Source organism: Ciconia boyciana, chromosome 17 (genome assembly GCF_034638445.1).
Source record: "Ciconia boyciana chromosome 17, ASM3463844v1, whole genome shotgun sequence".
Classification (NCBI taxonomy): domain Eukaryota; kingdom Metazoa; phylum Chordata; class Aves; order Ciconiiformes; family Ciconiidae; genus Ciconia; species Ciconia boyciana.
In genome coordinates this window covers 9,431,850-9,457,235 of record NC_132950.1, presented here as the reverse complement: position 1 = coordinate 9,457,235, position 25,386 = coordinate 9,431,850, and the positions used below count along the sequence as shown (strand labels likewise).

The 25,386-nt window shown below is 40.0% G+C and overlaps 1 protein-coding gene across 9 annotated transcripts in view; it reads right to left on the bottom strand.

Moving 5' to 3' along the window:
* Positions 1–25,386, bottom strand: part of VMP1 (vacuole membrane protein 1) — a 70,354-nt gene that overhangs the window by 36,630 nt on the left and 8,338 nt on the right. For 4 of the 9 annotated variants that reach the window (XM_072882215.1, XM_072882211.1, XM_072882214.1 and 1 more), the window contains 6 exons: positions 24,651–24,752; positions 22,206–22,341; positions 19,705–19,795; positions 17,428–17,538; positions 5,073–5,240; positions 229–360 (listed from right to left, as the gene is read on the bottom strand). In XM_072882215.1, coding sequence (XP_072738316.1) covers positions 229–360; positions 5,073–5,240; positions 17,428–17,538; positions 19,705–19,795; positions 22,206–22,341; positions 24,651–24,726 — 714 coding nt within the window. In that variant the 5' untranslated portion in view covers positions 24,727–24,752. Of the gene's footprint in view, positions 1–228; positions 361–2,581; positions 2,675–5,072; positions 5,241–6,244; positions 6,302–16,028; positions 16,162–17,427; positions 17,539–19,704; positions 19,796–22,146; positions 22,342–24,650; positions 24,753–25,386 lie in introns of those variants that run through there. The other 5 variants (XM_072882216.1, XM_072882217.1, XM_072882220.1 and 2 more) reach the window with 5 other exon arrangements.

Here is a 25,386-nt window from a genome sequence, read left to right as displayed (position 1 = left end):
TAGCAAATACTTTGGCTGCACTATTGTATGTGCTTCAACAAGCTACATTCTTGTCCTCCCATCACCAGAGGTGAATCTACCCCGGGGGGGTCTTTTTCCATCCCTGGGAAGTCCCTTGTGAACTCACACCAACTGATTTTTGGCCCATTCCCATTGCATGGGAATGGTTATTTACTCCATCTAGTTGTTCTGTGTTTTATTCGTTCTGTTGTTTTGCACTGTTCTTACTTGTGCAGTCTCTGCATGTTCCAGCATCTCCTCAAATTCCTGGTACTCTTCATCATCAGGTTCAGCACCAGAAAGTCGGGCCGCCCTCGCCATAAAATATGGAGGCAGCTCTCCAATGGCTGTGCCAGCACCCTAGGAAAAGAATAATTCTGATTTATTCTTGTGTTTATTCTTAAATAGGAAACATGTGATATACACAGTCCCGTGGACATTTCAAATTATTAGAACTGATGAGACCAGCTGCTTTGAGAAGTTTGCCTTTATCCACCAGGTCAAATTTCTCCTGATTTCGAACATAATGCTGTTCCTTTGAAACCCCACTTTCCCCCCTTTCCTTCTTTAGCAAAATTCGGCTTCTCTCAGCGCAGACTATCACGCTGCAAGTCAGTGGCTCCCAAGCTGTGGTCTGCAAGGTCAAAGTGACAGGATCCGTGCACCTCTGGGGCCCTGCAGAGTGGCTCGTTGCCCAGCTCCGGCAGAGCTCCGCAGCCGGCGGCCAGCTGCGCCTGGTGCGGTGGGGAGGCTGCAGCCGGAGAGCCGGCCAGGCCGGGGGCCCTGCTATCTGACACGATCCCTGACTCAGCACAGCACTGCCATCTCACCCCACCGCATGATGCCAGACACATTTGCCGGCATGTGACAGCCCTTGCTCCTGAACGGCCTTCAAAATAATCTGGGAACTCCTCCCCGGTGCTGTCACGTAGTTTACTTGTTCAGTCATGAGACTTTGTGCAAGTGTTTATTAGAAAACAGGCTTGAGTTTTACTACAGCTATGAGCAAGGAAAATAAGGTTAAGCAAAGCTTGATCTCGAGTTTTCTCTTTCCTTTAGATGGAATAAAGCAAGCCAAGAGAACCTGAGATGAAAGCATGGTTGCTTTCTCACCACAGGAAAATTATATTTGTTTTCTCAGGACATCAAATGACTCATTTCAATCTTGTGGGTAAATGCAACTTTAGCTTAACCAAGGAAAAAAAGAAGAGAGAGACAGCTAAGATTGAACATATGGATAAACAGAGGCTAATGAAACAGGAACTTGGACTAAACTCAGAATGGTTTAAATATAGAACAGGTAATAGCACAATAGTTGGGCACCACACTGGAAAAGTGCTAAAACTTAGCTACATGCAGATGGCTTTTCTCTCTTAGGGTCAGTAGTGAGCAACAAATGCTTTTCTATTCCTTTGAAGCAATGTGAAAGCTTTTCAGTTTCCTTTGTTCCTGCTCTATATGCAGCTGCGAGCGAGCGAGAATTCCAGCTGCTGTGGATATTCCAAATCAACAGGTTGTGGTTTTAAATACAGCCGCTCTCTGCAGTTACCCAAACTGTTAAATTCTCGGTTTAAGCATATAAAGTGCACAGCCTCATATGTTTATGCCCTTGTTTTCCACAGAAGAAAAATGTAAACGAGTATAACAAGCTGAACTTCATTAATCTGCCTATTTCTGGCACAAGGGAAGATAAGCCTGAAAACAGTAGCAACAACGTTTCAGAACATAACCTCAAGTTAATTTTTCTGAGGGTGATGCAAGAACAAAAAGTCACATTGCTTCTCCAGGCTCTGCCAATTTGCTTTGGCTTCATTTTGTTAACCAAGGAAGAGGTCTGCATGCATGTACTGGACATGAACTTTCTTTAAATTGGCTAAGTCACATGCTCATTATTACAAAACATTTCAGAAGTGCAACAAAAATCATATGATTTCATGTCTGCTGGAGATAGGTTGCTTAAGTGCATTAAAAAAAGGGGAGCAATTAAGGGATCCAAACCAGTAACTATTTAACTGCTTTTTGTAACATTAGCTGTCCATTTTCACCATTAAACTTCGAATACCAGCTGTACATGGAGATTCCTTGGACTAACAACAAATTGGAAAGGCAAATGCTAATCAAAATTCTTTTACACAAATACATTCAGAAAAGGAAACTGGGAAATTACTCCACTAGAAAGAGTCTTTTAAACAGATTTTATCCTGGTCAGGACACAGGCCGCCTGTTCTGCTAATCCTGAGCAATTAAACATTTTTATTCTTTCCCCTTATTTCTTGTAAAAAACAAAAAAAAGCTGCAACACATTAAAAATGCAGGGCACTATTGAATTCCTTGTCCCTGTGGGATGGAAGGCTGTGAAAACTGGCATACACCTAGCAGATTGTTTTTGAGAGTCCTTCTGCAGGCCAGGACTGGTGGAGCCAACTTTTATAGTGATTGAAAAAAGCATCATTTTCGTTTCACCTAATAATTCCTTAGATACAGTGATATTTAATCCTCGTAACACTCATTATCAGCAAAAATGGCTATCACTGACATGCAGGGGACTAGTAATGATTTTAATCTCTGGAAAAAACTGTACCTGGTTTAAGTTGGCTGAAACAGCCGCTGATGTTTTTGTGATCTGAATCAAATCCCTTGTGCAGATAAATCCCCGCATTCAAACCTTGCAGGATACTTAGTCTGGGTAGCTTTATAGTCAGAGGTCTGCAAAGTCCCCACTGGGACCAACCTGCTTTCAACATTTCACATGAAAACTTATATTGCCACCACCCTCCCGTCTCCCTCCAAACAATCAAGGAGATTGGCCAGATTTCACTTTGGAGCCTTTCAACATAATTTCACTTTACAAGTCTAAAAGAAATAGGCTGTTGGTGCTATTGTACCTATTCCTCACAGGGCTCCATGTGCTGCATTAAGAGCACATGTGTATACATCCGTTAATTCCTTTTCTTTTGCACTTATCCAGGGTTTGTCATGATAAGTTCAGATTTTAGATACAATTAGAAGTTGCTGGTTCCACTGATTAACAAAAAAAGGAGAGATTTTGTGAGCTCATTCAGTCATACCCAGATCAGGAATTAAACTTAATACTCCTGGTTTCAGTTTAAAGGCAGAAAATTAATTAAATTCAATTTTTTGGTTTGCAAAAATCATCCTTTTCACTTTCTGGAAGTCACGGTTTCTTTCCTGTTAAGATGGACATTTGGTTTAAGAGTGACAGAATCAAAAATAAGTTTCTTCAACAGCTTCCATAAAAAGTGAACTGGAATTAGGACAAAAGAAACATACTGGAAGAAGCAGCAGCAATTGCCAACTTGATTTGGCTTACAGGAAATTAGCAAGCAATGTTTATGTACTCATGAAACATTCCAAGAAAGCATAACATTACGCTAGACACCACTGGTAGACAGAGGATGCTCCCAAGGGAAAATCTACTGGAGACAGAGTTCAGTGAAAAGGTAGCTGACAGTGAATCTGAAGGCGAGAAGAAAGAAAGGGGGGGAAAGAGTGGGATACAAATGTCCTGGCTTGGTCCTATTCCCTTGTCCTTTCCCTAGCCCGAACCAAGAAACACAGCTCAAATGAGAGACCGACAGTACCATTTGTTCTCCCTCATGGCCGCTCAGAAGGACACAAGCTTTCAATGCTTGCAACTCTATTAACTCATTTTTAAATTACTTAATTCTCATCGTAGTTCTGTTATTTTACATGCTGAAGATTAAGCAATGGATGTTTACCCTCAGCTACATTTTGCAACCCTAGAAACGTAATTGTAAATGCCACTTTTATTACTCTAGTCTCCATTAAACAAACTTAAGCAGAGGGGGACGAGGAAGAAAATAAAAAGAAATTTTACATTTACGGTCTTATAAGTACTTGTATGTTTACCTACTTATCAAGCATTCAGGCAATTCTGTCCTCTCATTAGAAAGAGTGAAATTTAAGATGTACTTTGCTTCTTGACAGGGCTGCGAGTCCACTTTCTCTGTTACTATTTTGACTTTGGTACTGCTACACATTAGTCTGTAATGCGTGCAACCTAACTGGAATGTTTGTGTGTAACACAGCTGCTGATTAATTTTAAAGGTTGTAGTGACCAAAGTTGCCTTAATATATCCTTTCATATCATTAGAAGGAATACAAGGGCAGACATCAGATACCATGTCTTTTCAGAATTTCCTCTCTCTATATTTGAATTGGACAACCAAGAATTTCATAATTAAATCATCAGCTAGAACAGGAAGTCAGTAGTAAAATGAAGTTAATTTGGCATGCAGTTCACAGCAGATGCATCTGTGTCAACTGCAATTCAAAATACTCTACACATCATGAAAAAACATCTTAGCTGACCAAAATCCTCCAAAAATCAAACTTCTATAAAAAGCTGCAGAGGGAAAAAGAAGGAAAATGGAAAGGAAGTTCCAATGACAGCGTTGCCTAAGACCCTGATTCACTTAAAAGCTAACCTGCTTTTCCTGTTTTAAGTGAAGTTTGCCATGATGGAAACAGGCAGAGAAATAGAAATAAAATACATAAAGATGTGCAACATAACACTTTTCATGTAATCCAATCTATTGATGCAACCCAGAAGAACATTTCAGCTATGATATTAGGGCCCGAGTCCTTCGTATGAGTAACTGCAGCTTCACTCAAGTTACAGGCTCAACATTTTTGAAATTATTTATTGCTTAACTGCATGCAGTGTAAGACCTGACAGCTGCCAGATCATTTGGGATGCAGATACCCTTTCTGAAACTTACCTTTTACATCAATGGCTTTGAAGCACATGAGCATTTTCTGCTAGCATTTAGAAAAGTAATCAACACTACAGTCGATAAAAGATAGCCCAGTAATAACCCATTACTTCTCTTTAAAGGAGATTAAAATCATCCAGGGCTAGTACAGAGGAGGTTGATCAGGAAAGCAACTATTCATATTGCAGATATACATGTTCTTGTTGGCAGTGTTAAGGCATCATTATTTTGCTGATTCAGGATTTTTTGTGTATTGCTGAACACAGAAATTAAGAGCATAAATTAAAATTGCTTGTTTTATAAACCAAACCTTACCCACATGCAGGCCTCCAGCCTGACTTTTGAGATGATAGCCCATAAAGAGATGGATCCTTCAGTCGTCTCCTCATCAGGGCAGATAATTTGATCCGGGTAAGGAGGCTCAGGAAAATTAACTGAGTTACATTCATATGCAGCAAGAGTAACTGATGCTATGTGTGGACCCTGAAAAAACACAAGTAATTTCAAATGCATTTTATGTTAATTATCATAAAAGTTAAAATTAAAACCCCCAATTTGTCCCTGATGCAAGGAACCTAGGCCAAAACGTATGTGTTTCTCACTTTGGCCATTAATAATGTTATTTATGTAAGATGTTGGGGTATTTTAGACCATCTGAAGTGCAATGTTGAGCTATTAATGCTCTTTCAAAAAAAAAAAATCCTTCTTGTGATCCACTAAAAATGTTAAGGAGCCTTTCAGCTTTTGCCATGCCCTTGTACAGTAGTATGAGGTTGCCAAGGAGAAATAAGAATCCTTACTTCTTAAAAAACAGGAAAATTTTCAAAACTTTAAAATGTTCTCCTTAAGGTATTTATGGTCTACAGCTTTATTAGAGCAGGTGTTTTCCTGACTGTTGCCTTTAGAGGATGGAGGCATTTAAATTCTATGTTAAATTTTTTTTTTTTTAATGACTGGGAATTTACAACATCTTACAGTGGACCTTCTTAACTTTTGGAACTTTCTCCAAAAATCAGTTGCTTAATTTGTGTCAGTTTTTCTGTGTATACAAGAAAGTGACCTTACTGCTGTTTGCTAAAAATGGTTTGAAATATAATTCAAAACGTAAACATTATTTAAATGCCATATAATTTAATTACTTCTAGTCTCCATCTTACATTAAAAGATTTTTTCGGACAGACCTCCAAATAAAACTAGCATAAAAATCTATTCAAGAATTGAACTGCTACATACTTTAAAAACCTGAAAGAATTGCCATTATTTTATTACAAAAGAAGTGAGAAGCAATTCAAATAGTCTATGGCCTGAACACTAAACGTTGTAGCTAAAAAAGAAATCACTTAGCAAAAGGTCAAGGAAACACTGTCCGGGGAAGAAGGGGGGGGGGAAAAAAAAAAAGTACTGAGTTAAACTAAGGTCTTTTCATAAAGTCACAGATTTAAATACATTTTAAAGTTTTCTTTACGTGCAGAACAAATTACACAAACCTTAACTTCTGCTATTAATGATTCGATGGGTTTTGATGTCATGTTGGGAAACATATTGTCAACAATTTTCTTCTACGTTTTTTCTGTAAATGAGTCGTGTTTTATTAGATCAGTAAGGGAGCCTGATACCCCCCACCCAAATCAAAGCTGAATTTATTACAGAATAACGAGGGAAAGTGTGACAGACCTCAGCACTGCCATTCCCCTGCGCAAGGCTTCCAAAGCCCACTTTGAAATGCAGGAGCCAGAGATATATTCAGAGGACCCTGCAGGCTTCATTTGCACATTAAAGGCTGAAATTCCACAGCAGGTCTCACACAAGAGGTGAAGCTCCATTGCTTTTTCCAGACTTGCTGGGAAGAAGATTTTTAGTTGGGTTCACTCACATCAACATTTCAGGTCCCACTGAAGAGACCAGAGCACTGGACTTATGCAATTTCATTGATACTGTAACTTTTTAATGGCAGTGAAATAAGAATGTTGAAAAAAAATCAGTGATATTTTTCTGTATGACAACTGTGACTACTGTTCTCATAGGTAAACAATTCAAAATAAAACCATTCTTCTGGTATGCAATCTGTAAAAGACAAGCTTCTCTGATACCAAGGAAATTCTTTTATTTATTCCTTGTTACTTTACAGGAGACTAATTCAAAGTGCTTTGGCATACTTTGGATTATATGAATAGCTAGATACAGCCTCCCGAGATGATAAATAAGGCACAGCCTCTCTCGCAAGGGAAAAAAAAAAAAAGAAAAAAGGAAAAAAAAGAAAAAAGGTTCACTGAAGTAAGACTGAAAAAGAGGAGATCCAGAAGTTGATACACAAGAGTGATTTTGATATGGCAGGGAGAACAAAGAACGGATGAATGAACAAATGACTAATAACATATACTATCAACATTTCTACAGGCCCCAAAGGCAACGGACAACTTTTTGGCACTTGTAGCAAGATCATCCCTGTCCCCAGCAGCTTCATACCTAAACAAATAACATATCTCTATTTTACTCATCAAGGACAGATGCAAAGAGAGTTGAAACTTTCCTAAAATTGTGAAGTACATTTATGGCAAACCTGGGAACCTCTGTCTCCGCCGTACTCTGAAACTTAGGGAATTTAATCCCATCCCCTGCTTGCCCCTCCCCAATCTGACAGCTAGCTTGGGACAAAAAAGGTCTCAAGCCATCTTCCTTAAATTAATGGTTTTCACCTGCAGAAATTTGCAACAAAATTCTCTTGAATAGCAAATTTGCATGGAGGAAATCCCCACGTACTCGAGTTGTAAATGACCATTTCCTATGTTCCCTTGAGCGTAAAGGTAAGGTCATTGCCAAGGCAGTGAGATATGGTGTGTGAATCAAGAAGTATGATTTTCAGTTCCACTAAATTTGGAAGACGTGCCACACTACAGCATAACTACAGCCAGCTGTGATGGGAGACTGTTAGTTTCAGTTTTATAATAGTAAGAGACAAATTTAATCACTACTACAGTGAGGCCCCCAACCCCTTGCAAGGTTTCCGTGACAGCATTACCAGCATTTCTTCTCAAACTGCACACGACCGTACAATCTCAGGAGAGCAAGCAATGACAAAATGCCTAACAGGAAGCTGCTGCAGGAGCTTCTTGCCACGAGCAGCTTCTCTCAACAGAGTTGCCATCCTTGAAATGGCTTAATGGGCTCAAAACATTGCCTCCTGTTAAGAGAGCTCTCCCAGTCTCACCAAAGGTCTGCAAAAGGGAAAATTTTACAAGTAGCCAATGGAAAAAAGGCATTTCACAAAGCGGCTGTAAACGGCCAATGAGCCACCTGAAGACGACGCCAATTGAACATAATTCTTCCACTGTAATGTAAACAATTCTATAATGGAAAAACGTTGGAGTTATGGAACCCACAGAAGCCACATTTTAACTGGAATAAGCAATAAAGCGTAAACGGTTCATTTAGAGTGATGAAGTGTGGAGTACTGGAACTCAGAGCGAGCCACAGGAAAGCAGAACAATCTTGTGTCCTCCTCTGGCAGCGGAGCCCGGCTGCCCTGCTAGTCAAACGGACAACGTCTCACAGCTCGGCAGGCTGCAAGCAACATCTCCGACATCTGCTTTTGTTCTAGCTCAGCCCTGAAAGCTTACATCGAGCATTATACTTTCACAAAGCCGTGGTTACCAAGCACCTCAAAACAATGGTTGGCTAAACAGGACTATGATTGCAAAGGGGGGGGGGGGAGGAAGAGTGGGAGGGTTGCCGGATGTTTCATAAGAGAGGTGCCATTTTGCTTTATATTTAGCAATAGTGATGGTTTAACTCTGAATGGATCGGGGAACCAACTTCAAATGAGCTTTAGGTGCCACCTTTGGAAAATCCCAGTCATTATACACTCAGATGTTTTCTTTATACTCCTCCCTATGCCAGAAGGATTAATTCTCATACAATTTTTTAATCCTCTTCACAAATAATACCTCCTCCACCCTCTCCTTCTCCGCGTGGGGACACAGTAAATACTCGGAGTGTTCTGCCTCTCTGCAATAGCTCAGTTTATTTCAACACTTTAGGAAAACCTCTGAGATATCCCCTCTTTGACTCTAAGTGCAGCTCTACCTTTGAAAAGGGCATTTGCAAAACCATCATACCAGACAACAAATACTAAAACCAGGCGATTTAGTAGACACGCTGCTTGCCAAACCAGGAAGAGTCGCTGAAATTCAAGGCATGTAAGATCCTGAACACCAACTGTCTTTCCCTCACCCTCTTCCAATGATTTTTTTTTTTAATTGCAGGAGGCACTAACAAGGGCTAAGAGAAGAAATTGAGAAACATTCTGCTGACTCGGGTGAGAAACATTTGCTCGCCACTACTGACGACCAGAAGGAGCCTGTGGTTAGGCTGGAATGCGATTTGTTAGAAATATCCGTACAATTTACAAATCAAACAAGACAAGATCTGGTCATCAAGATCAACTCAACATAAATCTATTTTTTAGCAATAGTAATTTGGGGGAGTTTGGAAATCCCTAGCTATACAACCCTAATGTCTCATAGAAGGTAACCTTGAACTCTTGAACTCACAGGCCTTCAAAGAAGTTTTAGTTCAGTGATTGAAGGCACCCAAGTTAGAATAGACACTGCTAATCCTTAGAAATAAATTACTTTAAATACTGTATTATGAAATTTCTAGAAAGTGTAATCTTTTTACTTGGAATAAATTATACTTGGAAGTTCATCAGTGTGAGTGGAAAGAGACGGCAGGCACACAAAAAAAAATTCAAGAAGTTAAAATCCTTAAAAGCATGCTGATATGTATAATACTTAAAACAGAAAAGTCTTTACTGTAAGGAAAAATGACTGAATATCCAATTAAAAGTGAATCATATTTTCACATTATTAATCATTCTGTGCACCTAGACTGTGAACAAAATTAAAGCTGCAGACAAACTCCGTATCAAATGTTGGTTTCTCACATGCCCCTTCACAGAACAGCCACCCCGCTGAAGTGACACAAGCACAAGAACAACTACATCTAATTTTAACCTTTTATTTTTAGGGAAGATAGAATTTTAGACTGTCTCTAATTTAGAAACATTTCACAAAGAAAAGTGATATGTCTGCCAGCAAGAAAAATATTACAGTGAACTCATTGCTGAACTTAATGCACTAAAAATCTGTTTTCCTCCATGGATACACTGCTTTTTGTACGGGGTTCAAGACTCAGCCCTTCGACAGGGGGGAAATATGTCATGCTATATTTGATTAAGATAAATTGGAAAAACAAAAGCTTGCTTCTCATGGGAAACATCCTGCAAGCGTTGCCCCAGGCTGCGACTCATCTCATACTTATCTATGAAGTCATTACACCTCTCAAGAAAGTAACACCAAGTTACGGCATCTTTTTTATCTTCCAGAGCAGTGGACAACTACCCACAAAGAAAACTGCTCTGTGATTAAGAGGGAAAAGCTTGATCTGGAGGTGGCTAGTAAATATGTCAATCTAGTCTGTCTGTCTGTCTGTGTTACAAGATTAAAACGTCTCGTGATTTTATATGATGTCTGGTATGCAGTGCTGGCTGCAAAACTGGGCTCAGAATGAAGAAGGATCCCGTACCTAGAGCATCCACAAGTGACACAAACATCCATCAAGTGGTCAGGGCTAGTTTTAGCAGACCATCACGGCATTTCATGCAATGTATTAATTTTACAATCATGTGTCTGTTAGCAAGTTTCTATTCCCGCTTCAGTCAAGCCTTGCCCCACAGCGCAGAGCTGATGGAAATTCCAAACGATGAGCCACAAGCTCTGAATATGACTGAGCAAGAACCACCAAGGGAGCAGACACGTGGTACCACTGCATGCATAACAGGGCCACGCTGCTACTTTGAGCAGTAACGTGAAAAGCAGACGTTTTGTAAGACTGTGCCCAGGCTACTTTCTATAGGAGCAAACAGACTCACGTCAGGGAAAGGCACAACTGGAAGGATCCAAGTTTATACTCTGGTGCTGACAGAAGACAAAAATAATCTGTCAGCATTCTCTCCTTGCCCTTCCCTAGCCACCCACTTACTATTTCTGAAGAATAAATCACAGCATCTATTCAAACTGACACTAGTAGTGATGATTGGCTTTAACGTGTCCAATTAGAGATCGTCTTGCACTGTTATCGTTATTTCCAGCCTGTTCAAGGAAGCAGTGACAAGAAAAGTATAAAGTTCAGGCTGTGCATTTAAAAAAAAAAAAAGCAGACTCCAAAGGAGCAAATGAGGAGAAAGCATAACATGACCTCCCAGCAGCGTTATGAGACACAGAACCCGGGACGAGGAAGTCTAGAGCAGATAACAAAAACAAGGCGTCAGCATCTAAATGGTAAAGTCCATCAACCTTCAAAAAGAAGAAAATGGTGTACTGATCATCTTACTAACTCCTCAGCTTGGTGCAAGTTCAAATCCCTACGGCTGGCCAAGACGGTCAATATAGCTTAAATATTAATATGACATCAATATTTTGCGGACTTTTGAAAAGTCGAAGTAAGGTAGCTAAGCCTGCACAGATGGAGACACTTCACATTAGCTGTTTATTACTGCAGCTCCAGCTTTAGATAAACCGTCCAGACTCTGACGTACACCACTTTCAGCAGCACTGGAGGCCATATATGGAACTCGCAGTCACACCATTTCGGGCTCTGACTCATGAGGTCCGGCAATTCACGGTGGGACAACACGGGAGGTTATTGCTTCCAGCTGTTCCACCAGCCCCTACACCAGAGGTTACCACCCTCGGAGCAGGACAGCGGGACCAGCAGTGTCTGCTCGGTAGTTGCCAGGCTCACGTCCAGCAGAACTTAAACCGCCATCAGTTTCAACTCACGTTAACGCACCAGACTGGGGGCTTGGGGCTCAGTCCGCAATCTCTCGGACTGAGCTGCAGCAGCTGAAGGGGTTGTTTTTCCAAAGCATAACCTAAACCAGAGGCTCGCGTTTTATTCTCTGCAGGTATCTACTGGTATCTGACATACACAACAGTGGGTGCACTTAGAGGGACTAAGACTCCAAATGAATATTTTTCTCCTTGAAAATACCATTTTTAATCTCAGATTTTTTAAATGCATTTAAGAAACACCCAGGCTACATAACTAATCTGGCAGCAGTGTCCAGTTTAATTCATTGGACCCTTCCAGTTCATCAGTGCATTATTAATGAGAATGGAGAAGAAAATGAGAGTAAGTTCTGTGGGTTTCCAAATTATTCTGTCTACTTCATAGAAGTGGAGTAAGCCCTGTTTTGTGAGCTTTTCTTTTTAGAAGCGCTTCAGTAATTTTATCACGAATCTCCTTACAACCTCAGCTCCTGGAACCAGATAACTAAAAGGAATTAAGTTTGATTTTTAAAAGTTTTCAGTAGTCCTGGCAGGAAAAGGTTATTTTATTTGCGTGGGTTTGTTTTTTAATCATTTACACCAACAACTTTTTTTTTTTTAAAGCTAATGGGCTCATTATTGCACAAGGTATCTGGATTTTAAATCTTCAGATTCTAACCTAAACCAGGTCAGATAGGGCCAAAACACGACTCATTTCAGCTGCAAACCACCACACTTTCGGGAGGCCAGAATGTGACCCCTCGCCAAAGCCAAACCCTGGAACCAATTCAGAACAAAAGCGAGACATTGAACCCTCAAGCCCAGATAAACTCGAACCGGCTCTCTAAAGCCAGCACTGTCGATAAGGACACTGTCTTTTCAACTCACTTCTCTTTAAAGGCAGTTTTCTGTTCTTTTTCATGGCCTGAAATTATCGCCGTGCTCTCTTCCCCTCTGCTACACAACACCCCAGAAGGAATTAAGTGACAAACCCACATATTACAGTGCTGAAAAAATTCGAACTCTTGTGCGACCTCCGCACAGAAAACATTCCTATTGTACCTCACGTTTCCTGTTTGTGCTAGTCCACAACCCAGGGAAAGCCTTTTCAGCAGTTGCTCCACTTGGCTCTATCAGCAAGCAAGCAGAGATCCATATGTAAGAAACAAAAACACAAAACAAATGCAAACAGCCAAAGCTTGCTCTGCACTTTTGACCTGTAAGGAATTCGCTTCCATTCATCCCCCACCACTACAGATTATAACAGACCATACACAGAAGGGACATTTATCATCCGCTTCTCGCGCAAGGCTTCTTGATAGGCATTAATTCTAAGCTGATTTGGTTTGCCTCGGCCGCATCTTTTGTAACCCATTTGCCAGAGCTGAACCGAAACCAAATCACGAAGCAGAGCGTTGCACGAAGATGGCAATGGCAGCGGTGTCCCCTCCGAGCGCTCCACCTAGTGTCCCCTGCTCCGCCGGGCCCGCCAGCAGCTCATTCATTTCGTGTTGCGGCGGCAAGCAGACCCCTCCAAGACGTACAAACCAAGAAATTCCTGACGAGTTACCCCAGTCATCTCCCTTTGGTACTTAGGTGATCCATGCCATTTATAATTTAATATACCACCAATAGAAGAGAAAGCATCTCAGGACTAAGAAAAAAAAAAGCTGCGTGCTGCTAAAAGCAGTATTTAGAGTCGTTAATCATAATAGTTTTATTTCCTACAGAACCACATCATGATTACTATTTTTAAAGTGTTGTTTTTAAAGAACTGTGAAGAACTTTTAATGGACTTTGGGAAAATAAGCCAGCAGACGTGTTTTGAAAGTGTCAGAATAAAAAGGATTCTTGGAAGAGTGGCCTGCTTCCCTATTTCTGTGCTGAAGATCTGCTCTGTGCCAGCCCTTAGCTCAGTGCCAATTTGCAGCACGAGAATCGTTTCCCAAAAAGCCATGTCAAATTTTACATTTGCTGCTGGCTACAACTAAGGAAGCAGCATTAAACTAGGAACCAATGCAGCTGACAATGTTCAGACCCTTTATAACATCTCGAAAGTTCTTGAAATCACAGAAATAGCAATAAAAAGCCTATTATCAAACTAACAAAACTGACCTCTCCCTCCCAGACCGAGATGTTTGCAGCAAGAATGTGCTGGTGACCAACAAAATTCAAATCAGATGTGAACTGATATTAACCAGGGGCAGTAACTTCCCCCCAAACTGAGACTGCTTAAAGTAGATTTTACAATCTAAAGCAAACTGTTTCCAAGTACTCTCTTCTCAACTAACCCCAGGATCTCTCCTGGCACTTGAATTCATGCCGCTCCAAAAAGCGGCTGGTGAGAGATGCTCTGAAGAATCCAGACAAACGACAGTTTTCAACACTGGAACAACAGCTAACCAGGCCAGGGAAAGCAAACACCCGGAGTCATCCCTATACTGCATCTATTGCATAACTCTTTCTATGATTTTCCCAGCTAACAGGCTGGAAACAGAAGCACAGCAGCTAACAGTGCTTCTGAACAATTTGATAGGAAAATAGTTGTATGCAGTAAATGGAGGGCTACATTTAAAAAAAGATGCACCTGTGTCGCAGCTGAGGAAGTTGAGGCGCACTGTCTGAGCAGGTGCCTACATGCCATCCATTCCTACCCGTTGGCCCTTAATGGCAGAGACAATACTGCAAGCGTCAACAAGAGCTCAGCAGCACATGGGTGGGCCCAAGAGCATTGTTCTCTAAGCATGTAATTGCATTCCCAACAATCTCACTGTACATACAGATTTAAAATGAGCAATTAATTAAAAGCAATTTTAAAACACTTACTGAGTCTGTTCTCTATTGCCAGCAAATCCAGGCACTAAAGCAGAAGAGGATTTGCTGTTTTGTGACTTCATTTCTTCCAATCAATAGAAGAATAAGTTTTACCATAATGAAGAAATGTAATTAAAGTATATGGAACATGAAAAGTAAATATACAGTAATGTAAAAGTTAGCATAGCAAGTTCCCCGCTTAACTTACCACATTTCTACTTTTACAGGCAACAGCTGACAAATAAGAAAGCAAATTAGTTTTAAACTCCTCCTTTTGAAAGCTAGAGCTCCTAACTGCATTGTCTTCAGATGGGTTAACTCCAGAATACTATGCTGAAATAATGGACCCTTAAAAGTTGTACCAACAGTCTTAAGTTAGTAGTCCACGTTCCCTTTCACACAAGGGGTAGGCTCAAACCGAGGCGGTATTAAGGTAAGGAGTGTATTACTACATTGATAGCATATGGCACAGAGATATTGCCGATACAGCTGTATTGACAAGAATATTAACAGTTCAGGTACTTAAAATGGCAACACGCTATTAGGGCAATAAACTTCTGTTTTTACACTCCCACTGCCATCTAGTGGCTACAAAGCCAGATACAGTCCACCAATTTATGACCCATTCAGGGTTCAGACAAGCGTTCGGTGCCGAGAAAGTGCAATTGTCCTCAATTTACAGTCCATGCTAATCACTAAATCTTGCACAGGAGAAAAGAGGAAAATCAATCTTTGCTTCTCTTTCTTCCTACACTCACTGCCTTTATGGAATTCTCTCAATGCAACAGAAACATTCTTATCTGCCTTACGTATTTAAAGCGAACAAGTATTTCTCCTGTATTGTTACACATTAGATGTTGATGGTATAGTTTTATTACATTTTATTCTATAACCACCTTCTAATTATTCAGTGCAATCTATTTTGTCTGTTTTTCCCCTCTAATACAGTTATGTGAAACCTTGCCTCTTACATTCCAAATAAATACCTTCACTAACAACATTAAACTAAATTTGTTTTCCTAGGTGATGCACCTCTCTGTAATCTTTGGAAGGCTGTTCACCTCCTATACACCCACCATAAATTATATTGATAAGCCAATAGAGAAGTTATAGGTTCACATACCCCACAGGAAAACTTAAGTGATATGTTATGAAATTTAATTTGGTTTCTATTAAAGTCATTTAGAATTATTTAAACATCTGGATTCTTAAATACAGAGTAAAAGAAAGGTCAGTGCATTCCACCTTCTTTCAGAGAGAAAGTGGTCCTGTCTTATGAAGACTTCTTTATGTGACAAAATCACCTTGGAGTGGCCTAGGGTATAAAATGACAGCACTCTTGCTACCCCGTGTCAGATCAATGTACAGCAAAGAAACACTACCCACTTTCAAATACAGTTTAGAAATGGTGCATAACATTTCTTATTTACTAGATTTCTGACACAACATATGTAAAAATTAAGAATAAGAACTGTATGAGAAGCTCTCCAAACTGCTTCAAAGAGAATGTCTAAATACGTGAAATCTTTGGTTAGAGGAAATCTTAAGTTGGCTCTCACTGGTTGATAGCCTAAGAAAGTATATAAAAGGCAGAACAAGATTAAAATCTATCATTTAAACTGTTTCATACTTGCTGATTTAAATCATGACCAACTGACTTCTGCAGCAAACCTGGAATCGCTTTCCTTTCCTCTCTCTGTCCTGCTCAATAGCTGGTGATCCCATCTGCTGCATTTTCACTCCCACCACAGGCTGGCAGAGAACCCAAAGTGAGCTGAGTTTGTGAGCTTGACTCCACCTCATGCATCACTTGATCCTGGTTTGCCTCTCCAGCGAGGCAGAGCAACTTGGTTCGGGGCTGCTGATTTTGATTGATTCTCCCTCTGTCCAGCCCATGTGTCTTACTGTCCCTAAGCTATTAACAGCACTGTCTCTGCAAGTCAGAAAGATCTGTACATTATCAGTTCACTGCTGTCTAAGCACTAGCCAGTGTTACATAAAAATGTTTAGACACTGTGTTCATCAGCTTTACTGAATTTGCATTTCTAATCATTTAGACTGACAGCAATATTTTTGTCTAGAAGGCCATGCATGCATAAACTTGTTTCTGTTTAGCAAGTTTCCTTTCTCCTGTACTTTCTGCCTCCACAGTCTTTAGGAGAGAAGCTACACTAAGAGTAAGTCTAAGACTACTGCAAATGCAGCCCATGCAGATGCCATTCGATCTACCAGCATTGCCCTGCTGTGTGGAAAAGCACGAGTTTCTTGTTTCTTGTAGTGTTTTCTGTGTTATTGTTAATGATTAAAGCAGTTCTGAAAGTAAACATCTGTAATTGTTCCAAATACAAGATGACATTTGTTGCATAAACTGGTTTTAATTATTTTGTGGCCATGAATCCTTTTCTTAAATCCAGGACAGTGGTTTCATAAACAAGGAACTAAACCAATGGCCAAAAGCAAAACACACCCAAACATTTCCCTAACTTTCCTAGCTAAGTTGAGATAAACAACATCATACAAATTTTCAGAAGAGATATTATTTTACCTTTGTAGACAAATATTTTTCTTGCTATTATTTTCAAAGCAAAATTAATACAGACTGAACTTTAAAATAGCTGCCTATTTCAGCGGTTTCAGCTAGAAAAATGATCTAGCTACTAAAAAAGAGTATGCTGAAAAATTTTAAATGGAAACATTTGAGCTGCACACACTAGAAAATGTTTCATTTGAATTAGGAAATTAGAGAATAGAACTTGCAGATTTTGACTCATTGTTTCAAAGTGAGCATTAACAGCAGGCTAATATCTACAGTTCAACAAACATACAGATACAAACTACCAAACAAGGTTATACAGTATAGAATATGAACAGCATTCACTAGAGCCCAGAAGCATTACACTAAGTATTTCTGTTCCTTCAGAAGTACTTAATGTTTAGGACTTACGGAATATTCCTTATTCAGGTATTTTAAAATATGCAACAATTAAAATACTTGATTCAGAAACAACACGGTACGGAAATATCCTTACCAAATAGAGCAGAAAGGTGTGGAGACCTGTTCCAAGTCCAACAGAGGACAGAATGCCTAATCCTACCCAGTAGGCACACCACAAGAACTTTTTCTCCATATACCGCACATACTGAAAAAGAAAAGCCACAAAAGAGAAAAAAACAAGAATGGTGATATCTCCTAGGGGAGAAAGTTAAAGCTACAAACTAAGGCAGATTAGTTATCTGGATTACAATAACTGAAATAGAATCCTAGATACTTCTATTTGCAATTTATTACAATTACAGCACAGACACATACAGAAAATAGCGCACTTTCAAAAGAAAAGCCCACGTGCCTTAGAATCAGCAACTTTCCAAGGAGATGGATGAAAAATTCACGTTCAATAGTAGGGGGTTGAAATCCAGAACAGGCATACTAGATGTGAGCGGTGAGCAGCAAGCCCCAGACAGTGTCTACTGGAGCCCAAGCAGCGAGCAGACAGCTCAGGGAATTGCCTGAGCAGATTAAATGAAGGAATAGAATTAGCTGCACTCTCAGTTAGTCTGTTTAATGTTTTATCCTGGACCAGTGAGGAACCAGGTTTGTTACTTTTAAGAAAAGATTAAAATGTTGATTGTGTGTTGCACATGTAAGTGAGGGGATATGAGAAAGTCACAGCAAATTCTGGACATAAAAGGTCCAGTTGGGTACACTGGGGAAGCAGTATCTCCCTCTCACTGCCATGAGGGCAATACTAAGAGGATGAGCCAGGCCATCAACTTGTCTGTACCACAGCCCCAAGAAGAGGTGCCATTTTATACCACCCATGGACCAACAGCACCCAGATGAAGTTTACCAGTCTTAACCAGGCTTCAACCTGCCAGGGTGCAAAAAAGTCCTGAAAACAGCAAGTGAAAATCGCAAATATACTTCACTGTCCTGAGTATGCTTTCAGAATGGCTCATATTCAAGTATCCATTGATGGTACACAGAGATAGACAGAGGCACTAGCAGGACAGGGACTTTCGGGAAGGAGCTCTGGAGGAAGGGGGATGGACAGATACCTGCTGGCACACGACTGAGGCCCCCAGAATGGAGAGCCCCAAGCACTGGCTGGACCCTGCAGGTGACCCTGTCCTCGCCAGTTCCAGGGGCACAGCTTTGTCCCCAGCAGGCTCAAGGAAACCTTGAGCAGCTCAGGTGCCATGTGCCTCAACGCCAGCTTGCAAGAGCCATCTAGTGGCAAGCGTTGAGTGCATCACGCTCTGGCCTTCATGCTGACAAGGCCACCAACCAGGGCAGTTTTTAATGAAGCAGATATTTGTCCATCAGGAACAGGCCACCGATTCACCATCTACCAACTTGCTCTGCGTGTAAGTGCTTAGGTCTCAAGCGTGGGATTGAGCGAGCGAGAATGCGATGAGCTGAAGCAACTCATTTCACTGCATTTCAAGACCTGTCCTGGGAAGCCAGGACTCCTGTTCCAGACCTGCGGGTCCCTCAGGCAGCCAGTGACACACCATAGCAGTATGGATGTAAGCAAGTTCTCTGAAACTGGGAACCTGCTGATTTCAGAGCGGTCAGATGATTCAGTTGCACAAGGAAATGCTCTGCAGGGTTTAAAAGGGCTGTCTGCCCTCATGGAAAATCTGAAACTCAAGGAGAAATGGGGAGGGGAAAGGTGTAGACAATACCATCACCTTATGCTTAAGCAATGGCTTACACTTCAAGTGATGCAAAAGCATCGGCCTTCATGTACTCCAAAGCACAAAAAAAGTTTTTAAAACAACCATTTTAAAACAATGGGGGTATAAGAAGCATCGCAGAACCAGATTTGAACCATGAAACCATTTTATGTCTAGATACATGCCTATCCTAGCACAGGATAGGGGTCAGGAGACCCTTCCATAACAGAAGAAACATTTCTCGGGAACCATGAAGTTCTATCATGACTCAGTTTAACATTATATCTCAAGAGCTCACACCACTATTAAAAGCTTGTTAACAGCAGATGTGAAGGAGTGCTGCAGCACTGGAGGTGTGCTAATTCAGGAACAGATGAGAAGTGGAACACCTACAGATGCAACAGAATAGATCAAACGGTACAGCTGATAGTTCCGCATCTCTAAAACGCAACTCATCCATGCACAACAGAGAGGAGTCATGACATGAGAAACAAATATCCTTAGTGAGTAGGAGTTCAAAAAGATACATTACAATTTCATGAAGACCCCGTTCCCTTCCCAGTACGTCTACTTTAGCACAGGGACAGGAAGGATTAATCACTAAGGAAAGTAACTTGAAAACCTCATACCTGCTGATGTGTTCCTTCAATGTAATACGTAGCTGTAAGCACTGCAAGCATCAGTAAAAAAGACACCAAGATACTTCGCCGATGCCACAATCTTAAAAGACAAATGGCAGTTAGGGTTTTTCATAATTTAGCATGCATTTCAAAGTAACTTAGTTATCCCTCTAGACTAGGTCTGCATGGATGTAGTCAGTGGGGACGATGGCAGCTGAAAAGTTTGCTATTACAAAAGCGTAAACCTCCCAAGAAAATATCTGGGGAGCCTTTATTTTTTTACAAAAAAGCCTCTACTTCACTGTCAAGCGAGATCAAAGTTCAGCCATGCACATAATTTTTTTAAATAAGGAAAACCAAAGTAACTGTCTGAAAACAAACACAATCTGAAAACAAATACTCAGCTTGTGCAGCCAAGAGAGTCTCAAACACAGGGCCATCAACAACATCCATGGTCAAGCAAAGTGCAAAGCAGGCACTGCCCTGGCCCTGGGCAAGGGATGAGCTGCGGGTGGAATACAGGGAGTGCTAATTTCAAGCTGTGTGCTGGTGGGTAGAACCACAGTGACAGCAAGAGGAACAAATCTTTACACTAGTTTGGTTCCCTTGATCTATTGAAATTAATGTCTCTCGTAACAGCTCAAAGTTCAATAAATACATTTTAGCTAATTATAAAGCATTAGGAAGCTACTACAGTAAGGGGAGAAAAGTGTTTTCCTATGTAATTTGGTACCAAATAACTTTAGGGCCTGTTCAGTTTTACATACACATTCTGCTTGACATGTATGTGGCCACACACAGTAGATCAGCAAATACATTTATTGTTTTCTTAGAAACACTATTATACTGTCACCTAACGATATAAAAAAGCAAGTGCTAGCATCACTTAAAAATCTCAGACATGAAATAGCAAACTATGAACATAAGTTATCTATTTAGACGGACAGAAAAAGATAGAAATGAGACACGTAATGCAGGAAAACAGTCACAAGTGTTTCATATTAAGCAAGCTGAAAAAAGTCACTCTAACTTTCTTTTAATTTTAAAATAATTTGTGCTGCTTATATTAGTATGAGAATTGGATTTTCAAGTGATTGTCATCATTTAAATTACAACTTACTCAAGTGGAACACAGGATATCATTAAGAGTCAATCTGAGGTCTCAACTTAATAGCTTATAATAGTCAATGTTACTTGCTGTAAAGATATTGTCATGCTAGTGCTAGACAACATAGATGTGCTGCCCAACAGAGGCTGCAAGTGCTGTCTGTAACAGAATTTGATGTCTAGGAAGCCAGGTAGTAGTCAGCTTAAAATAAGACCTCAAATGTTATTTCTGCTGGCTTTAAATAAATGCATGGAGGTTGTCAGAAATGGCTAATGTAAGACCCGATAAAACAGTTCTTAAAGACAATTCCCAATGGTAGTTGAAAGAATGCACATAGTAGAATAAGTAGGTTTCAGGGTTAGATTTTTCAGGGGTGGGGGGTGTAAAAGGGGATTAAGACGACACTACATAAACCTGGTATTTTTCATACAAATCATTTCAGAAAATCCAAATGGAAAACAGGTTTCTCTCAATGGATGTTATGTGTCAGCACCTCGAACCTAGCCCAGAAGGGTCAATGAACATAGCCCACTGTCACCAATCTCAGCTCACTCTGCAAAGGAGCAGTCCAGCAGCTAGGATCACCCAAGGTGATATTAGATCCTATCTTCTGACTGGGAAAATGATTGTAAACTCAATCCCAAACACCAGAGAGTGCAGTTATCAACACAAGCACTAGGATGGCTGCTACTCTTGGCTTTTTCAGCTGCCAATTTTACTCATGCTTGCCTTTTGGCACTCTAAACCTTCTCAAGCCTAGCGCGTTAAGAAATAGCTATGCATTTCAGCATTAGTAGGGGATGTCAGGACTGCTACTTGCAAATTTTCTAACTGGAATAAAAGGCCATTTTATCCAATGTGTAAATAATGCTTAGGGAAAGTGCTTTAATAGATCATTTCCTGCTGTGAAAGGGACCACATAGCTTACAAGCAAAGTCCTCTTCACAGCATCATAAACATCACTGCAAGTTCCACATAATCCTGGACCCTGCCCTTGCTGAGCTATTTGAAGATCATTTGGCAATACTAACACATCCATTAATAGACCAGTACTTAATGCTGCCGTCATAAGTACAATATCTCTTCCTTAAGGATCCCAAAACACTGTCCCACTCCTTCAAATTGGAATATTCAACTCTTCAGAAAGGAAGTTTGCAATTTTCTTCCATTGACATCTTACTGTATTTATGCTTATGTAATTTAGGTAGAAGGCCTGAGTACACGGCCAGAAGCATGGTATGTTCCAGTAGCCACCTTTAAGGTACAAAAATAAATATGTTTTCTGAAAGAAGAATTTTAAAGTTGTGAATCATCAGGGAAAGCGAGATGTCAGAATGACCTACTGAATCAAAGCATAGGTTTCCCCAGAATGCTTAGTAGAAGTTAAAGAAATGATCTTTACTTTATGGTCCATTCCTTCAAGTTTATTAGAGTTTCCAGGAAAAAATACTGCAAGGTAACAAGCGGTTGTCTCCACAGTACAATATTCAACCTCTCTTCTCGGTCCCTTCGCTTCCGTTCACTCAACAAAGAGGAATCTGGAAATGAAAAGCAACAGAAATGTAAAAGCACAGGCTGACAGTTCAGAGTCCATCCCACCCAAAAATATACTGACTTTTTTTTTTGCTTTGTTAGGAAGTTAATGTGGGCTCCCAGTCATCTTTTCCACTCATCACAAAGCATTTCCTCTAAGGGCATCAGAAATCAGGTGACCTCCAGCAAAGGAAATAAGGTAGCTTTTTTCCTCCATGTTGCTGACAACCATTCAAGAATCTAATTGGCCCAGGGTGCAAAAAGTCGGGCATATCTATTAGCCTTTATGCAAGGTATTGCACTACTAGATACAAACCAGCTAATATATTAGGGCAAATGCGACTATCACCCACTACGGAGACCACATTTCACTTTGAACTTTTCAATTTGGTTCTCTTCCAAAGCTATTCTCAGACTTCTCCGATCGAACTAGATTGAATTACACGTGCTCTTTATACACTTCAGGCTCCGTGTAACTGGATAATAGCCTCTACCCTCCCAGTCAGGATCCTCATGGTAAGTCTTGCCACGCTGTTCAGCCTCTCCAAAATGAGCCCAGCAGACAGGAAGTGCTCCCATGAAAAGGACCTGCTTTTATACCGCAGTCCTTCGCTGGACCGGCACTATACATCTGGTTGCTTTTAACTGCAGTGATGTGGTTATAACGCAGAGCTCAACACTACTGTAACACCAGTCACTGTACACTACCACACCAGTACAGAAGAAAGGATCTTCTAATAAATGTGTGGTTTTGCACTTACAATACCATCAAGGTTAATAAAAACCCTAGCTGTTTTTCTGGATGAGAATGGCTTGTTCAAAGGTCGTCAAGCTAATGAGCGGTAATGATTTTTAAACTTTTAAAGAAAATTACTTCTGAAATTAGAAAAAAAACAACATCACAAAACAATGGAAAAAATAAAGAAAAATAACTCTTGTATCCAAACAGACACCAAACTTGTTTAAACATCACTTACTACACAAAATCTAAACATATGTATTCTGTTTTGTATACATTTAAAGCACTGCAATAACATGAATAAATTTTAAATTTGTAAAAAGCTGTTGCTTTTTAAAATATTAATCTAATCTGAATCCCCAGCATATTGTAGCTCAAGATTTATTATTTCAGTCTTATTCCAGTAATTGAAACATGCTGCCTTATCAGATGTTAATATTTACATAGAAATTGATACCTCATTAGTCACATAGCCCATTTAATTTTGTATTCTTTAGCTGTAAGCATCAGTTGCTTTAGATGAACTAACAGAAATCCTACAACGGCAAATACTGGATAACATCCACATTCCCTCAGAGTTACAGAATGATTTAAGCTTTTGAGTAAAAGGCTTTGATTTGTTCCATACATACACACATACAGTTCCTCTTTAAATCTTGCTGCATTCATTGCATTGAGAATTTCTATTATCTATTTTTTCACTTAATGTGTCTAATAAAAATGCTTCAACCTTGGTTTTTATGACTTTGTTTTTAGTAAAGGTCATAAAACAATGGTGTAAGACTGCATACAACTTGAGAAATCACTTGGTTACAAAACTTAATTAAGTATGGAACTGGCACATTCAAAGCTGACAGGAAACAAACCAAAATTATTATCATTTCTACGCAGCAGAGATAGTTCAGTGACACAAGGCTCTTCATGAAACGTTCTCAGGTTATTTTTCATAAGTCCTAAACATTAACCGAAGCCTACTTCAGACATACCAGTAGGAAAAACAGAGGCAAGGCAGGAGATGAGGTAGTTAACTGTTTTGTTAGTACTTTATCATTGAAACTGATAAATTATAGCGACACTAAATGTCAACAGAAAAGCTAGAAATTGGGAGACTAATAACTGGATTTCTCCCAGAGTAAAACAGATTTTTATTACCAAGTACTAACTTTTCAGTGCCAAAGGGTGGGGCTGTATAGCCTGACTTCTACAGCCACATATTTGCCAACAGTTTAGTTTTTTAGCTCAGTCCTGTTGCAGCCCCTGTTGGTACCCAAGTCAGCTTTACAGGGCTCACATGCATATGAACTACAGAATAAGAACTTTGGAGGGAGAAAAGAGTATAAGAGAAAACTGCATGGAAATACACAGCATAAAACTATTCTGTGGCTTTACAATACATAAATCCTCTAAGACTTCAGATTTAGAGATGACTGAAGTTTCCAAGATTGATTCAGGCATTGAGGCCCTTTGCATTACCTGCGCATAAAGTGCACCAACATAAATTCCTTTTGAGTATTGTGCTGGCTATTTTACACACCAAGCTGACCAGCTGAGAGCATTAAGTCATTTTCCACCTACCTGCAAAGTTTCCATTGTGCTGTTCTTTGATCATTCCTATGCGTCTCTGGTCACAATCTGTTCCATTCTCTGCCATTTCATAGATCAGTCACGTATGGGGATCTAATAGCAGAACAAAACCAAAAAGCATAATGTCTCCATTTCTGGTTATGAAGACTCCATTTACTCCATAGTTAAAGGATACAGGCAAACGTCCAGCAGTTCTCCAAATCCAAATCACAGTTATCCTGCATTACACCATTAAAAAGGAGAAAGCTTTTCAATTCCCACAATGACAAAGATTAAAACATTTCCACCTACATAAATCTAAATTTTTCACTTAAATGACAAAAGTCCCTCACTTCTAACAACTGAACAGAAGTTTGTTAAACAATCCCTTCTACTAATCAGCCCACTGTTTGGGCTCCAAAAGCAGCAGAGATTCATACAAACTTCAGTTCAATCCTGAGAGAGAGGCGCTTAATATTTGATTCTCATATTAGGAAGCATCTATACTGGCACTAAGCTTACAGGTAGTTAGTATACAAGTACATGTCAAAAACCTCACAGCCTAAAAATCCAGCCCTCAATATGGTAACTAAGATACAGAACTGCATCTTATGTTTTGCACAGTCTAATATCTGTAACCAGAAAAGGTAAACTCGTCAATGGAAAAGAGCTCTCTGATGGAAAGCTTTTTTGAAAAGCGTACATTCTGTCTGCTGGTTTAGCCTCTCTAATGAGTTCAGCCTTAAAA